The 16,418-nt window shown below is 41.1% G+C and overlaps 1 protein-coding gene across 1 annotated transcript in view; it reads left to right on the top strand.

The window, feature by feature from the left end:
- Nucleotides 1–16,418, top strand: part of ARHGAP42 (Rho GTPase activating protein 42) — a 283,518-nt gene that overhangs the window by 58,562 nt on the left and 208,538 nt on the right. The window contains exon 2 of the mRNA XM_034758904.1: nucleotides 512–607. Coding sequence (XP_034614795.1) covers nucleotides 512–607 — 96 coding nt within the window. The remainder of the gene's footprint in view (nucleotides 1–511; nucleotides 608–16,418) is intronic.

Raw genomic sequence — 16,418 nt, 5'->3', positions numbered from 1 at the left:
GAGGGCATGGCAGGCTCGGGGGAAGAGGCGGGGACCTTGGACGAAATGGTGGAATGGTGGCAGGACCAGGGCAGAGCAGGGGGTTGAGCAGTGAGTACCCACAGTACATTGGAAAGTTAGCATCTGTAGCTCCAGCCTCGGAGCCAGCGCCTATGCAAGGAGCCGCATATTAACCTCTGAAGAGCCGCATGCGGCTCCAGAGCCACAGGTTGGCCACCCCTGCACTAGGACTAATTATTACCACTGAAGCTTCAGATCATGAATCAATTTCTCTTGCTTCAAGAAAACGAGAACTGAGGATTATTTGTCAGTATGAATACGATTCTCTTTGTTATGGCTGAGATTTAGGAATTTAGTTTGCTTCAGTGACTTTTTTGAGGCATAGCAAGCAATTTGATTTGAATGGTATTCTCTTATTTTATGTGAGATTATTTTTCTAGAAAAACTTGCATATACTGTGGTATAGTTATTGGAATAATTGTAAGACTTGTTTCCTTTTTCTTTATCATAGATCTATCCATGGCAGTGCAAAAATTTTCCCAGTCGCTACAGGATTTTCAGTTTGAGTGTATTGGAGATGCTGAAACAGATGATGAAATTAACATTGGTAAGTGTGTTCTGTACTTCCAGCCCAATAATATTCCCATGTTTACAAAATGTAAAAGATTTGATTATAACAATAAAGGTGTAAACAACACACTCTTTCAGAGTTCATGCAGTTAGGGTATGTCTATGCTACAGATTCTACAGTGGTACAGGGTTTTTTCCATTACTGTAGCTAATTCATCTCTCTGAGCAGCAGTAACTAGGCTGACACTGATCTAGCCATATCTGCAGCAGGGGTTAGGTCAGCTTAAGTACAGTGCTGCTTGGGGGTTTGAATTTTTCACACCCCTGAGTGACATGGCTACATCGATCTAAATTTTATATGCAGACCAGGGCTTAGTTGTGTATGTAGGAGAAAAACCCTGGAAAGCTGTTGTAACACTTCATTTATCTTTATACATCAAAATGTGCTGTGTGCGTATGCAAAATGTAGCCCAGCCCCTTTAGAATGCCACTGAGTCAAGTATGATTTGTTTCAAACCCTGCTGATTCTTCTAAATGAAAACCAGTTTTAACTGGGCCATTGAAAGGCATCCCTATTCCCTAGGAACAAGCTTCCTGTCCATTTTCAGTTTTCTTGCTGTGATCATTTTGTCCCTAGACCTTTTCAAATAAAGGGCAAAATCTTTTTTTTTTTTTTTTTTAAATGGGAAAAATGTGCAGTGAGGTTTTTTTTTTCCTTACATGCAAAGACGAAAAAATAAACACTGATTTTTCTCAAACTAAAACAAAATAAATAAATTGCTTCAGGCAGACATCAGGCTTGAAAAATTTCAGCCCAAGAGGGGTGATTCATACAGTTATATAAGCTCCTTCCTAATAGGGTTTAGGATGGACACACTTTAAATAACAGTAAGAGATCAATGATTTTCTAGACATGGAGAATAGGGAGTCTTCTCCCAAGATCAGAAACCATGGCTTAGTTTTCTCTTTTCAAGGTGCAGTTCCTTGCTCAAACGAAAATAAATAGCATTACACAAGCACTAAAATGTGCCGCATCAAAGTGGTAGCCCTGCTTAGGAATGAAAGCTCATATGCTAATGGAGTTGTCAAAAAAGAACCCAGTTGAAATAATGGTGATTCAGGTAGCCGCACAATAACGTAAATAATAATTCACTCAGATGGGCGCAGGTTTGTGTGTCAGTAAAGCTATATATAGTGAAGAACCAGCTGGCATCTACTTGGACTTTCAGAATGCCTTTGACAAAGTCCCTCATAATAGACTATTAAGTACTCAGAGTGCTGAGAAAGAGCTGTCATAGACTAGAAACTGGCTAAGAGACAGAAAACAAAGAAGGGGGACAATGTCAATTTATAGCATGGGAAAAGATCAGGAGTAGTTCGCCAATGTTCTGTACTAATATGTATTAATGATTTGGTGAAGGAGTGAAAAATTAGATAGAAAACTTGCAGATGACATGAAATAATAAGGAAATACTTTTTTGTTGCATAGCACATAATTAATCAGTGGAGCTCATTGCTGCAAGATATTTGTTGAGGATAGAGGCTTCAAAAATGGATTAGACATTTATACAGACAGTTATAATATAACATTCTCTGTAAAGTATATTTAAAACAAAATCCTGATTCAGACATAAAACATCCACTAGGGCTTAGAAAGAAACTTCCCCTATGGGAAGTTAATTATAATTGTCCTTGAAGTTTTCTTTCATATTCCTCTGAAGCATCTGTTACTGGTAACTGTGAGCGGTAGAACACTGGACTTAGATTTACATGTGGTCTGACAAGCTGTATTGTCCTCTGTAGCTTGGTAAGAAAGTATTCTACTATGTGCCAGAGTGGTCATAACTGCAAGTGGACTGACTTCCCTGTACAGATCACACCAAACTGCCAGTCTATTTCAGTAAGCTCTGAGAATTTCATCAGCAAAAGCTTTATTCTGCTCCAATTCAAGTCAATGGAAAAAACCCAGTTAACATTAATTGTACATAATCAAGGCCCAGTGTACCATCTTTCCATGTCCTTATATAAGGACCGTACTTGGTCCTGCTAGTGAAGGCAGGGGGCTGGACTCGATGACCTTTCAAGGTCCCTTCCAGTTTTAGGAGATGGGATATCTCCATTAATTTAATTTAATTTAATTTAATTTAATATAACCCTTATCTTCAGAATCTCAGATTGGTTCAGCTCTTCATAGTGATCTAGTAGGCTTGGGAAAGGACCCAGAGTGAATGTGTGAAATGTTGAGGTACCTCATCTTAGAGGCGGTGTTCAGAGAAATGGCAGACCCAGGTTTTGCAATCAGGGCACCGACCACTCACACAGCATCATCCTCTCCCACACCATCTAATCTCAGTCTGGTGTGGAAGGGAGACCCTGACGAGGGTGGGAGGCTGGAGAGTGAGCTGCCCCACACTCACTTAGTAGCAGTGGCTCCTGTCCTGTGGGAATGGGACTATCTCCCCACTCCGAGCATTGTGAATTGGCACATGGGATTGCACGGCCATTCAGGTTTCGCCTGGCTGCTGACCATCATGACTGATGGACAGTCGAGTCAAATGTAAGTGAGAGTCATTGTGACATAGCGTACAGGGTCACAGCACCACATGAACCCGTGTGCCATGTTGCAAAAACCGCAGCAGGGAGCCACCGCTACCAAGCCCCATGAGAAAAGGTGTCACATGTTCACCTAAAAGTTGCCATGGGAGCTGTCAACACCTCCGCCCCCCCCCAACTCCCATACCTTTATTAGCTCCTCCATTGGTTCAGAGTTGTGTCTGAACTGAACATTTAGAGTCTGTCTACACCCTCTGGTGGCAGATGGATAGCCAAATATTAATATTTTGAGTCCTGATGGGGCTGAAAGTTAGGAAGGCAATTCAAACCACTTCAGTCTAGTGCCTCTATTTAATGGGTCGCTATTTGTCAGTGAGATAGATGTGGCATTTTGAAATCTTTCTTAAACAGTGTGATCTGCAAAATTTACTGGTAGACTTAAGCCTGAAAATTATCTACATAAAAAAAATGTTTTTGAGATTAACACTTTCAGTAAGTAGTTAATTTAGTTTTACATAGTGGATAAACGACCATCCCTTACAAATTTACAGTATGCCAATAGAATAAACTTACAGAAATTGTAGGGCAATATAAGGTTGAAATAGAGCCATACTTATGACATATGACTTATGACTCATATGACTATGAGACATAGGCAGATTCATCCCAAGAGGTATTGTGGCTATTCACATCTGAATTTTATATGCCTTTATATGTTTTGATATATTCACAAAGCAGAAAATAATTTTGGTTATCTGGGCCACCAAACATTTTTCTCTTTTCTGTATTTTACACTCTCTTGCGATGATCTGTGGTTATCCTCATTAATAATTGTGGCCTATTTTGTAATATCTTTTTGTTTTTTCGTCTGTCTTACTGTCCTCTCTCCTTCACACTGTATTTGGCAATGTTTTTATGGTTGATAAGTCTAGCTTGTGGGTGTGTATGATATGTACAGTGTGTATTTAAAATTTACAGTACCTTTCAAAGTTGTGTAACCTCAAAGTCAGTCAATATTTAACTGAAAAACCCCCTAAACCAACAACTTTGAATTACTTTAGCCTCAAGTGATTAAAAGAAGGTCCTGACTGGTCTTAGTCTGGATCCTAAATGTGTTGAGAAAAGGGTATTTTATTTGGATGTTAAACAGGCATTTAAAACTATTTAGGAAGAACCAGAAAGTTAAAGATGTTTGACAGCTGATTTATTTCATTTTGCGCTTCAAAGACGGGATTTCTACGTTCCAAGGCAGTCATTTCCTGGTGGATTGTCATATGCATCAAAGAAGCTTACAGGAGCAAAATGTAAACTGGCAGGAATTGAATCTCAGTCTAATAGGGCTTGAGGTGATATTGTGCACCGTTATAGAATAAGCCTCAGTTTTTGATCTCCCTGAAGCAGTGACCTAGAATTTAGTCCATATCTTTACATGCCACTACAAGCTTGATGTTTGCTCATCATCAAAGACAGCTTTATACAGATGAATCCTACTATCTTTGCCTCCCCTCTCCTTTATCTCTTTGGTAAGAATACTACTTTATTGTTTCTACAGTTCCCAAGCTGCTATTATTTGAGAGTTTAGTTTTGTTTGTTTAGGGTCAACCCCCCCGGTATCACTAAAGTCTTTGCACACTTATCAGAATATCAACTGTCCCATAATTATTGACCCTTGGTAGTGACTCCATTGGTTAATGTTGTGAAAAAAATTCTGTTGTAAGACCAGTCTTGGAAACTTTCTAAACAAACCTCCTTTCTGCCAAATTTCATTATGTGTACTATAGGAAAGAAGACAGGATGGGAAGATTTGAGTTGAGTTGCACAAGCCATTTTTAATAAAACTTTTAAGGGAAAAACTAACAACTTTTCATTCTTTAAATATGCTTTAGATCCTCATACCTCAAGAACATCTTGATCTAGAAACTCCCATTTCATTTTATATATATATATATATGTATATATAGTGCTTAGAGGAGATCTAATGTGCAGAATTGCTTTTTACAAAAATCTAGAAAATTCCTATATAGGAATGTAATGTGGTGTGCTCCCCACTTCAGTCCTGATAGGGTTAACAAGAGGCTGAGAGGCCGATTAGGTCACCTGAGAGAAGGAAGACCAGGGTTAATTAAGAGTGAGGCCAAGCTGGGGAAGGGCTGGACCAGAACAATAAAGCCAAGAAGCTGAAAGTAGAAGGGGGCTTCAAGGGAAGGAGGCTTCAGTCATTCCCTGGGATGAGGTAGGCCATCAAGAACAAGGAGGAAGTACAGAGGGAGAGTAAGCCTTCATATCCTAACCTGGAGTAAAGAGTCTGGTAAGAAGCTACAAGAAGCTAGAAGGTAGTGAAGTAGCCACAGGGACTAGAGTAGGCTCCTGTGGTAAACCCAGAACCAGGCAAGAGAAGATAGAGAGAGTTGGTAGGAAGGAGCCCAAGGAAGCAGCAACAGGAATGAAGGCTGAGGACCTGGATTGCTGTTTATAGGCTGGAACCTAGTGTAGCAGGCGAGCCTGGGTTCCCCTGCAAGCCGCTGATATAGTGGCATAGAGTCCCGAGCTGAGGCTGAATGCTGTCTGGAGATGGCATTTGGACAGTTGTCTTGCTGGACTTTGTAACTCTGAAAGGGGTGGACTAAATGGCCAGGTTATTGGAAGAAAAACTATTGTAGCGTGAGAAACGAGCAGCAAGGGGGCATCTGGTGCCACAAGAGTTACATTCCCAGACCTAGACAGAAAGAGGCACATTAGCAGTGAGTGGCAACCCCATTACAAGGAATTTTCGTTCAAGTAGTATAGGTTGTATATATCAATTAATTTTAAACAGTGTTATGAAAGAGGTGTGCACAATGATCACCTTTGAAAGTTTCTTCCGTGTTGAGATGCACAACAGTATTATGAGCTCTGGCAGGAGTGCTTATTTTAAGCAGAAGGAGTCTTTCAAATCAGTAGAATTATTTTCAAAATGGAGGAAATATTTTAAGCAGAGCTGGATGAAAAGTAAAACATGTTTGTTTCAACTTGCCTTTTTTTAAAAACATTTTTGAAGTGGTTATTGAAAAATTTCACTTCCAGAAAACCCTTGATAAACTTCAAAAAGCTTTTGATGTCATAATATTTTTTAAAAACGAAATAGTTCAATACATTAATTTTTTTTTATAAAAAAATCTTTCAAAAAAGTAGGGTTATTTTGTTGGGAGGACAAAACTTTTTTGTTTAAAAAATGTCAACTATCTCTAGTTTTAAGGTTGCTGCGTATGTTTAAAAAATTGGAAATGAGTAAATTTGTTGTTCTTCAAATAACCTTAACTCTTACAAACCTTACAAACTTTTACAAACCTTAACTCTTACAAATTCAGGTTTTTTAAAATCTAACAAATGAAAATGCAATACGTTCTATAAACATACTGACTCCTATATCTCCTTTATGGTAAATAATGTGGAGACTGGAATATTATGAGATTTAATATGTATAGTGGGTTCTATAAAGATGTGTTAAGATGACTACATGTGTATGTATCCTGAAGCATAGAGTCTCTGACTTAGAGTGAGAACATAAAATTTGAAATAGTAATAATGAGGTTTTCAAATTATTGTGGCAGGATGTGTTGTTGTAGGCATGCTATTGTGGTGGAGTTGGTGTATAGAGAATAAGAACAATATTATGACTATAATAAAATTGTAGATTGGAGAAGGTATAGTTGGGTTTTTAAATATAGAGGCAAGATGGCAGTGGTGTCACTAGCCCACTAGCCCATGATGAGTGAATTAGCTGATTGGTATTCTGTAGGCTGTTGGGAAAAAAAAAAAAAAAAACGAGGAGTCCGGTGGCACTTTAAAGACTAACAGATTTATTTGTGCCCAAATAAATCTGTTAGTCTTTAATGTGCCACTGGACTCCTCATTGTTTTTGTGGATACAAACTAACACGGCTACCCCTCTGATACTTGTAGGCTGTTGGTGAGTGGGGGGGTCACCAAGGTTCTGTGGCCCATGTTGGAACTGCGTATGATGTAGGCGGGGTGGCTGTAAGAATATCAGATCTAGCAGGGGATATAGGACCAGAATAAAGGTTTTTTGTGGAATTGTTATTGATCAGTTACCTCACTTTCCAATGGTTAATCTATAGTTAAATCTCTTCAGTGTTTTCAATTAGAATGTTGTATTGTAAATATATTTTATCTTTTTTTTTTTTGTGGTCTGGGAATATTTGTTGTGTAACTCTGAGCTGTTTAGTTGCCTGATATCTAGGCATTATATCTACACATTTTCTACAATAGCTAATGCAGTTAAAGCAGAGCTACTGTTTGTGGGATCAAAACAGCAGGTTCAGTCACTCACCAAACATGCACTTTGGGTAGCTTTACTTCAGCCATTTAGCACTCTTTCTCAGGGAGAGATATTAGGGTGCTCTGACTCCAAACTGAAGGTTTGCTGCTTTTCCCAGAATATCAGCTGTTAACTAGGCCTTCCAGACTGTTTTTAACTGTTGTACATCTTTTTTCAATAAAAGACCTTGATGTCCTGGAGTGATAATGTGTTATGAAATTTAGTTGTCTTTTAGTCTATTTGTTCTTTATTGAGGTTCTTGCTAAATATATATATTTAAAATCTGACATACTGCAACACTCTTTCCTGCAATCATTTTCTTTTGAAGGTTACTTTTTGGTATGAGAATACAATAATCAAAATGAATTGTCACAGGATAAATGTTAACTATGTAGATTGTAAAAAAATGGCTTCTGAAAGATTCTTACAGGCAGTTTGGACTGAAGTGATGTGAAGAGGTGAATAATCCAGAGCTGAATTTGTTGTGTTGCACGGAGAGAAATAATAATAAGCCTTTGAAAAGTCTTGAAGTTCACACATGCTCAGTAGAGATTTCTTAGTTTTTAGCATCTAAATTCCCCAAAGATTCCATTTGCATTGCGCTGAGCAGGACTTCCCCTGCAATTGCATATTTTGGCTGCTATGGGTCATGCCAGGTGTGCATCTGGTAGATGCAAGCAACTGTGTCTCCTGTGCTCTCAGTGATTTTTCTGCTGGTCCTACACTGTGTGGAAAAGGAAGCTGTCTGATTCAGATGCACAGGAGAGAAGACCTGGACCAGTGGGGAGGTTTGGGAGGGAGAGTAAATTGGGACAAAGAGCCTAGGTTGAGGAGACTGGGATTGGAAGCTGGCAAGGAAACGGAAATGGAAACTGGCATTGGAGTGGTTGGGAATGGGACTGGGTGCTGGCAGGGATAAAATCAGATTAGATTCTTGGGAGGAGACTGGGACTGAGGGGGGAGTAGATGGGGAGGAGACAGATGTGACAAGGAGTTAATATGTTTGGGGGGTCAGGATTGCAATTAGTTGGGCAAAGAGCCAGGGAAGATGCGACACTGAGATATTTGATGAGGAGCCCAGGGAAGGAGATTAGGACGGGGAGCTGATGGGCAGGGAAGGGACTGGAGGGATGGTAGAGGGAGGGAGATTGGATGAGGAGCTGCTTGGAGACTGAGACTGGCTGGGCAAGGAGACTGGTACTGGCTAGCTAAGGAGAATGGGGCTGGGTTGAGGACTGGGGGAATAAGCAAGAGATGGGACTGGGACAGGTTAGAGGGGATTGGGAAGAAGGGATCATATTTGGGGAGACTGATAGGAGAGTCTCTGTGCCCACTAGACACACACTCCTCCAGAGCCTGGAATGGAACTCAAGATTCCTGAGTCACAATTCCTCTGCTGTCAGCAAGTGTTTGTGGAAACTAGGGCTGTCATTAATCACAGTTAATTCATGCAATTAACTAAAAAAAATTCACCATGATTAAAAAAATGAATCGCACTGTTAAAAAATAGGTTACCAATTGAAATGTATTAAATATTGTTGGATGTTTTTCTACATTTTCAAATATATTGATTTCAATTACAACACAAAATACAAAGGGAACAGTGCTCACTTTATGATGATATTTTTTATTATAATTTTTACAGTGCAAATATTTGTAAACAAAAGAAATAGTATTTTTCAGTTCACCTCATACAAGTACAGAAGTGCAATCTCTTTATCGTGAAAGTGCAATTTACAAATGTAGATTTTGTTTTTGTTACATAACTGCACTCAAAAAACCAAAACAATGTAAAACTTTAGAGCCTACAAGTCCACTCATTCCTACTTCTTGTTCAGCCAATCGCTAAGACAAACAAGTTTGGTTACATTTACGGGACATAATGCTGCTCACTTCTTATTTACAATGTCACCTGAAAGTGAGAACAGGCATTTGCATGGCACTTTTGTAGCTAGCACTGCAAGGTATTTACGTGCCAAATATGCTAAACATTCTTATGTGCCTTCCTGCTTCAGCCACCATTCCAGAGGACATGCTTCCATGCTGATGACACTTTTTTTAAAAAAAAGCGTTAAGTAAATTTGTGACTGAACTCTTTGGGGGAGAACTATATGTCTCCTGCTCTGTGTTTTACCCACATTCCACTATATATTTCATGTTATAGCAGTCTCAGATGATGACCCAGTGCATATTGTTCGTTTTAAGAACACTTTCACAGCAGATTTGACAAAACTCAAAGAAGGTACCAATGTGAGATTTCTAAAGATAGCTACAGCACTCAATCCCAGGTTTTAAGAATCTGAATTGCCTTCCAAAATCTGAGAGGGATGAGGTATGGAGCATGCTTTCAGAAGCCTTAAAAGAGCAGCACTCTAATGCAGAAACTACAGAACCGAACCACCAAAAAAAAAAAAAAAAAAGATCAACCTTCTGCTGGTGGCATCTGACTCAGATGATGAAAATGAATTTGCGTTGGTCTGCACTGCTATGGATCATTATGGAGCAGAACCCATCATCAGCATGGACGCATGTCCTCTGGAATGTTGTTTGAAGCATGAAGGCACATATGAATCTTTAGTGCATCTGGCATGTAAATATCTTGCGACGCCGGCTACAATAGTGCCATGCAAACACCTGGTGTCACTTTAGGGTGACATTGTAAACAAGAAGCAGGCAGCATTATCTGTTGCAAATGTAAACAAACATGTTTGTCTCAGCGATTGGCTGAACAAGAAGTTCAAAATATTATTATTTAAAAAATAATTCTACATTTGTAAGTTAAACTTTCATGATAAAGAGATTGCACAACATTATTTGTATTAGGTGAATTGAAAAATACTATTTCTTTTGTTTTTTACAATGCAAATATTTGTAATAAAAATAGTAATATAAAGTGAGCACTGTACACTTTGTATTCTGTGGTGAAATTGAAATCAATACATTTGAAAATGTAGAAACCATCTAAAATATTTTAATAAATTGTATTTTATTATTCTTTAACAGTGCGATTAATCACAATTAATTTTTTTAATTGCTTGACAGGCCTAGTGGAAACCCACTAAAGCTGGAGGAGGAGGAGGGATTTTAGAATTGCTTATCTCAGTCTTTCTAACCCTTGCTATGTGTTAGCCGAGACTGTAACAAGAATAACAATTTTTTTGTATGTATATCATACATTGTTTGTCCTACAAAACCACAATTTCATATGCTTTATTTTTGTTTATAGATCCATTTTCTATACAAATGAGACTTGCATAAATGTTCTTTTTGAATGAGTGTTTGGAGTGATGTGATGGTGTTCAAAATGTAGTGGCCAGCCATTTCTACTTCAGTCCATATAGCAATGGCCTAATCTAATAGGATTTTAGTATATCAGATGAGCAGGTGTCTTTGCTGTGTATTTTTTTCTACATTGATCTACATGTACGTAATCTCATGCATCAAGGCTTACCATCCACAAAAGATGGCAGTATTGTAAAATGTCCATCTATAAACTTTTTGAAAATATCTAAATTAAAAAAAACACAACACTTTCTGGTATTTATGGTATTGTATTGAATTATATAGTTTATAGCATAATAGCAGGTCAGATTCATAACTGCAGATATCGTAATTCACAAATTGTATGCATTTTCTTAAAATCTAATGACGCTTCTGTGATAAGGCTTTTTAATTCTCTTTTGTTAAAGTCCATTCTTATTGTCTCAGGATAGGATTCAATACCAACTTAACTTTGAATATACTATTGTATGGAGAGTACTTGTTTCTTGACTAAGAAGTGTTTGGATGGTTGGATAAGGCTTTTGATTATTCTTTCTGCTCACAAATGATAAAGTGGTGAATATTCGCAATGAAAGTGTCCCTCAATCTGTCCTTGATATAGGATACATTTGTTATGGTGCCGGTTTGATACAGGTGAGGCTTCTTTTGGAGAGCTGGGGCTAGGGACTGTCAAGCAGAACTGTTCCTCAATGAGATTAAAGAGAGAGGGGGAATCCCTGATGTAGATAAACAGGACATAGAGCAGTTTAAACAAGTAATTGTCTGTAAGACATTTTAGTTTGTACTGACTTCACTAGTGCTTTTTATGTAGCTTGTTGTAAAACTAGGCAAATATCTAGATGAGTTGATGTACCCTCTGGAAGACCTCTGCGTACTCCCAAGGGTATATGTACCCTTGGCTGAGAACCACTGCACTAGTCTGACCTCCTACCACCTACTGTGTAGCACAGGCCACCAGCACCCTCCAGCATCTGCCCACTAAAGCTAACAACCAGAATTAGACCAAATATTACAGGGCACAGAAGACCAGACTATTATTGCCACAGGCAGAGAACAGGAGGGACTGGGTGCTGAAGGCTCCTGCAAGGGCAGGGAAATGATTAAGGGAGAGAGACCCAGATAATCCTGGCAAGTAGGGTAGGCAGGCATGCTTAGGTGTATATATTTGTACAGGAATCTGTGTGTGTTTTATAGCTTCTCTCCCACCCTCTGAGCACACTGGCCTAGGTAAAGATAAGTTTAGTTCTGTTACAGGAGGAGGTTACCCTCAAGAGCCCATGTTTTAGATCATAAGCTAAAATAGGATAACATTCCCTTATACTACTTGCATCTGAAGAAGTGAGGTTCTTACCCACGAGAGCTCATGCTCCCAATACTTCTGTTAGTCTTAAAGGTGCCACAGGACCCTCTGTTGCTATTCCCTTAGACTATGTTTGAGCCACACATTTTTTTTCATTGGACTACTTATTATTTTACTTTGGTTAATGGATTCTTAACAGTTTCTTGTTGTATTTCCTAAATTTTCAAGATACTGTAGGTTTATCTACAAATATCTGATTGTAGTGCAGAAGTTAATTTGCTTATTTACCAAAGGTATATAATAAGCTATTTATGGCTTTGTACCATGGTTCCATTTTCCTCTCTCCCCATTGTTGGGGGGAATAGTAAAGTTAACTTAATGCTTTTTACAGCCACTTTTAACATTACCATGTCCCAGTTCAGAATCACTTAGGCATTTTATGTGCAGGCTGTAAAATGTATTCCTATCTCCCTCAAATAAATAGAATCACTTGTTCTTCAAATCAGAGATAATCTGATTTTTAAAGCACTAAATATCGAAGGATTTGTACTGTAGAGAATTGGAACAAGTTTTTCTTTTAAAGCTGCAATCAAATCGGATTCATGAGATAAAGCTCCCTAGTTCTAATCTCCTTGGATTTGGAAAATAAATTATTTAAAAAACAACAATGATCATTATTGTCTTTGTTTTGAAATGCAGTGACAGCATCTGCAGCATTACAAGCGCAGTAATATTACTAATTAATATTACGATATAGATATTGGTCACAGTGACAGGCAAATCAATTACAGTGTAGTTTTGTACAATTTGAATAGTTGTCGTACAAAAATGACATTTGCATGCAGCAGAAAATAGCGTGATGGATGATACTGATGTGTTAATGTAACCTAGGAAGGCATTAGACTGGCGATTTAATAGAAGTCACTCTTCCTATCCTTAATGGCTGCATTTTTTCCATCTTTCCAAATTTCAGTAACAAACACAGGATGACAAAGAGCCAAGAATCTTGGATATTGAAGATGCATCATCTTGCATTCGCTTATAGCTATTCACCTTTGAAATAAAGCTACTGTTCAAAGGATAAAGAATCTAAAGTGAATGAATGACACTGTGATCAATTGTACCTGAGGCATGCCTCATGATTCTGCTAATGTCAAAATAATTGTATGCATAACATCCTGTGCACTAAGGGTCTGTCTACGCTGTAGCTGGGAGGTGTAATTCCCAGCTTTGGTAGAGACACATGCAGGGCCGGCTCCAGCATTTCTGCAGCCCCAAGCAAAAAAAAAAAAAAAAAAGCCGCGATCGCGATCAGCAGCGGCAATTGGAAGAAAGAAAAAAAAAAAAAAAGCCGCGATTGGCGGCAGCAGTTCAGCGGCAGGTCCTTCGCTCCTAGAGGGAGTGAGGGACCTGCCGCCCCCGAATTGCCGCAGGTGCCGCCCCTCTCCTTTGGCCGCCCCAAGCACCTGCTTGTTAAGCTGGTGCCTGGAGCTGGCCCTGGACACTTGCAGTGTGGCCGTGGCTGTAGCAGCGTGGGCAATGGATTGGGCTAGCTGTCCAAGTACAGCCCCGTCTGAGATTCTAGGTATGTACTTGGTCGTCTAGTCTGAGCTGCTGCTCTTGCCACATGGCCACACTGCTATAGTTAGTGTGCTGACTCGAGTGGAGCTAGCGCGTATATGCAAGTGGCATGATTTTGGTTAGACCTGGAGCCCAGTCTTGCAATGATGCGTGAAGCTCCAGCCCTCTAGCGAATTTGATGCCTCTGATTGGCTGCATGCCACACTTGCCTGTCTCCTGGGGCAGAGTAATCAATCATAGCTGCTGCAGGCAGAGCTCTTTCCCCTTCTTCATATCAATCCAAAGCCATTCTCACAGGCTGCGGAGCTGGGAAGAGGGGAGGGAATTAAGGAGCCAGACAGCTGAGGGTGACTGCACTCCCCCATCCACTCCTGTGAGTATCAGGGACCAAATGGTACCTCTGATGCTCCCCCTGCAGCACCCAACCTGGGAAGGGATAGGGGTGTGAAGAGGCCTTGTAACTGCCTCGCTTCGCCTGGAACGGGGAGAGGGAGCCCCACTGCAGCCCCCTCAGATCTGGGAAAGGGGTGAAAAATCCAGGAGGAGCAGAGATGGGGCCTGGGTGGGAACTGGGGGGGTGGGGGCTAGATGGGGGAGAATTTAATTGTTGGGCAGGGGATAAGCAGATGTGGGGGTGATAGCTCCTGCAGCAGAGGCCAAAATCACCTTACCCAATGAATTTGGGGGAGTGGCCAACACTAATTGTCACATCTTCCCATCTGCCCCCTCCCTTTCCTAACCAGTGGCGCTAGAACAGGGCCCCCTTCCCCTCCTCTTCCCCCTGAGGCCCCACCACCTCACCAGGCCAGCAGCTGGTGGAGCCCAGCCAGTGAGCCTGGACAGTTGTGGGAGCCGCATGGACCTTCCACCTACCCCCCGGTGCAGGGGGCCCGAGAGCAGCTCCTGGCTAGTATCCCTGCCCCCTGGGGTTCCCCGGCCAGGATAGATGGAGGTGGAGGGTCTGCCCCAGCTCCCCACAGCTGCCCGCATGGCTTCTCCCCTGACCCCGGCTCCGGCTGGGGGGTGGGGCCTCGGAGCTGCAGCCCGGCCATGGTAAGAGGCTGCCGTGCAGGCAGCTGTGGGGAGCCGCAGCAGACCCTCCACCTGCCCGGGTGTGGAGGGCCTGAGAGCAGCCCCCGACCCATATCCCTGCCCTCTCTGGGTCCCCTGCCCAGGGCAGGTGGAGGGTCCACACCGTGGCTCCTCACAGCTGCCTGCGTGGCTCTTATTACGGCCGGGATGCAACTCTGAGGCCCCGCCCCCTGGCTGGAACTGGGGTAAGAGCCGTGCGGGCAGCTGTGGGGAGCCTGGGTCCCTCCACCTGCCCTGGGTGGAGGAGCTGGGGGCGGGGACATGGGCAAAGGGCTGCTTTTGGCCCCCTTCAGTCCCAGGCAGGGGGGGCAGGCACCCCAGCCCCACTCCAGCTTCTTGCTTGGCCAGAGGTGGGGCCTCCAGGGAAGAGGAGGGGCAGAGAAGGCGCCTTGGGGGGAAAGGGGCAGGGTGGGGCCTTGGGGGGAAGAGGAGCCGCCTCGGGGGAAGGGGCGGGGTGGAGGTGGGGCCTTGCTGGGGAAGAAAGGGTGGGGCCTTAGGGGGCAGGGAACCCTGGCCCCCCACTTTTGAGAAGGCGCTGGCTCCAAAAATCAAGATAGACCAAAAATAAATAGTCTTTGGCCAAAAAAGCCATGAGATTATTTTTTTAATCTCATGATTTTTTGGGGGTCTGACTTGTGATTTTTTGATCTTTTGAGGCTAGCAATACTGCCTACATTTGTAGGCTAGCATGCCACACAAATGGGATGTAGAAAAAAAATTGTGTGTGTGTGTGAGAGAGAGAGCGAGCAATTTTGCTTTTTAAAGTTTAATATTTTTTCCTGTTTTATGCAACTTCATTACTTCTAGAAATTATTGGATTCATACCCATGTCATATGAAGTCTTATTTACTTAGTTATTAAGGTAGTCCAATAAAGTTGGATATTTTTGTTACCATCTCCTCAGCTTAGAGCTTAGGGCATGATCCTATTTCCACTGAAGTCAGAGATAAATCTCCCACTGATGTGAGTGGTGGAAGATCAGGCTCTTAGAAACAAAAGGGACAGAAACTAGGATGCGAAGAGGAAGGATGAAAATTCTATGAAAAAAAAAGTTGTAGAAATGTTGTAAACTCACATCCTGGTCATTGGCTCATGGCTTTTGATTTTTATCCCTGTTTATGTTAGTAAGATGCAGTCTAGACAGAACATTAAAAGGCATTTGTTTCACCCTTTGACTAACTAATCTCTTTTCAATCAAGAACAGGGTATCGGAGAACTGTACTATGACAGTTGTGTTAACCGGCTTTAGCGGTTCAATTAGCAACATGCGCAGAAATATGGTATAGTTACCTTGTTGGAAGAGAATTCTCATCTTGCTGTTAGCGATTATGACTTACATGATCTTTGCTGACTCATGTCTGAAGCTGTTAATGGAGTGATAAAATTGCTGGTAATTAGTAGTGTGCAGAACTGGTAATCCTATACTATATAGCTGTTCAATATGATTTACTTAAAGGGACACTTCCAACTTGAACTTTTAAAAATTGACTAATTTTTTTAAAAAAACAGGTTTTGGAAAGAGCACCGTTTAAATAATAATAATCATCAATATCCTGACATTTAAACAAAGTTTAAAAAAAAATTTTTTTTTGTCTTATTCCACCGCTGTGTTTGTAAGGGTTGAGCGACCATACCAAACATTCAAACACTTCTCTCCCCTTCCTTTCCATGAACCCACCTATGTGCTGCTTTTTTATTTTCAGCTTTGCTGGTGCTGAATTTG

The sequence above is a fragment of the Trachemys scripta genome, chromosome 1 (assembly GCF_013100865.1).
Source record: "Trachemys scripta elegans isolate TJP31775 chromosome 1, CAS_Tse_1.0, whole genome shotgun sequence".
Classification (NCBI taxonomy): Eukaryota; Metazoa; Chordata; order Testudines; family Emydidae; genus Trachemys; species Trachemys scripta.
Note: the sequence above shows the minus strand (reverse complement) of the source record. Positions and strands in the feature narration are given on the sequence as shown.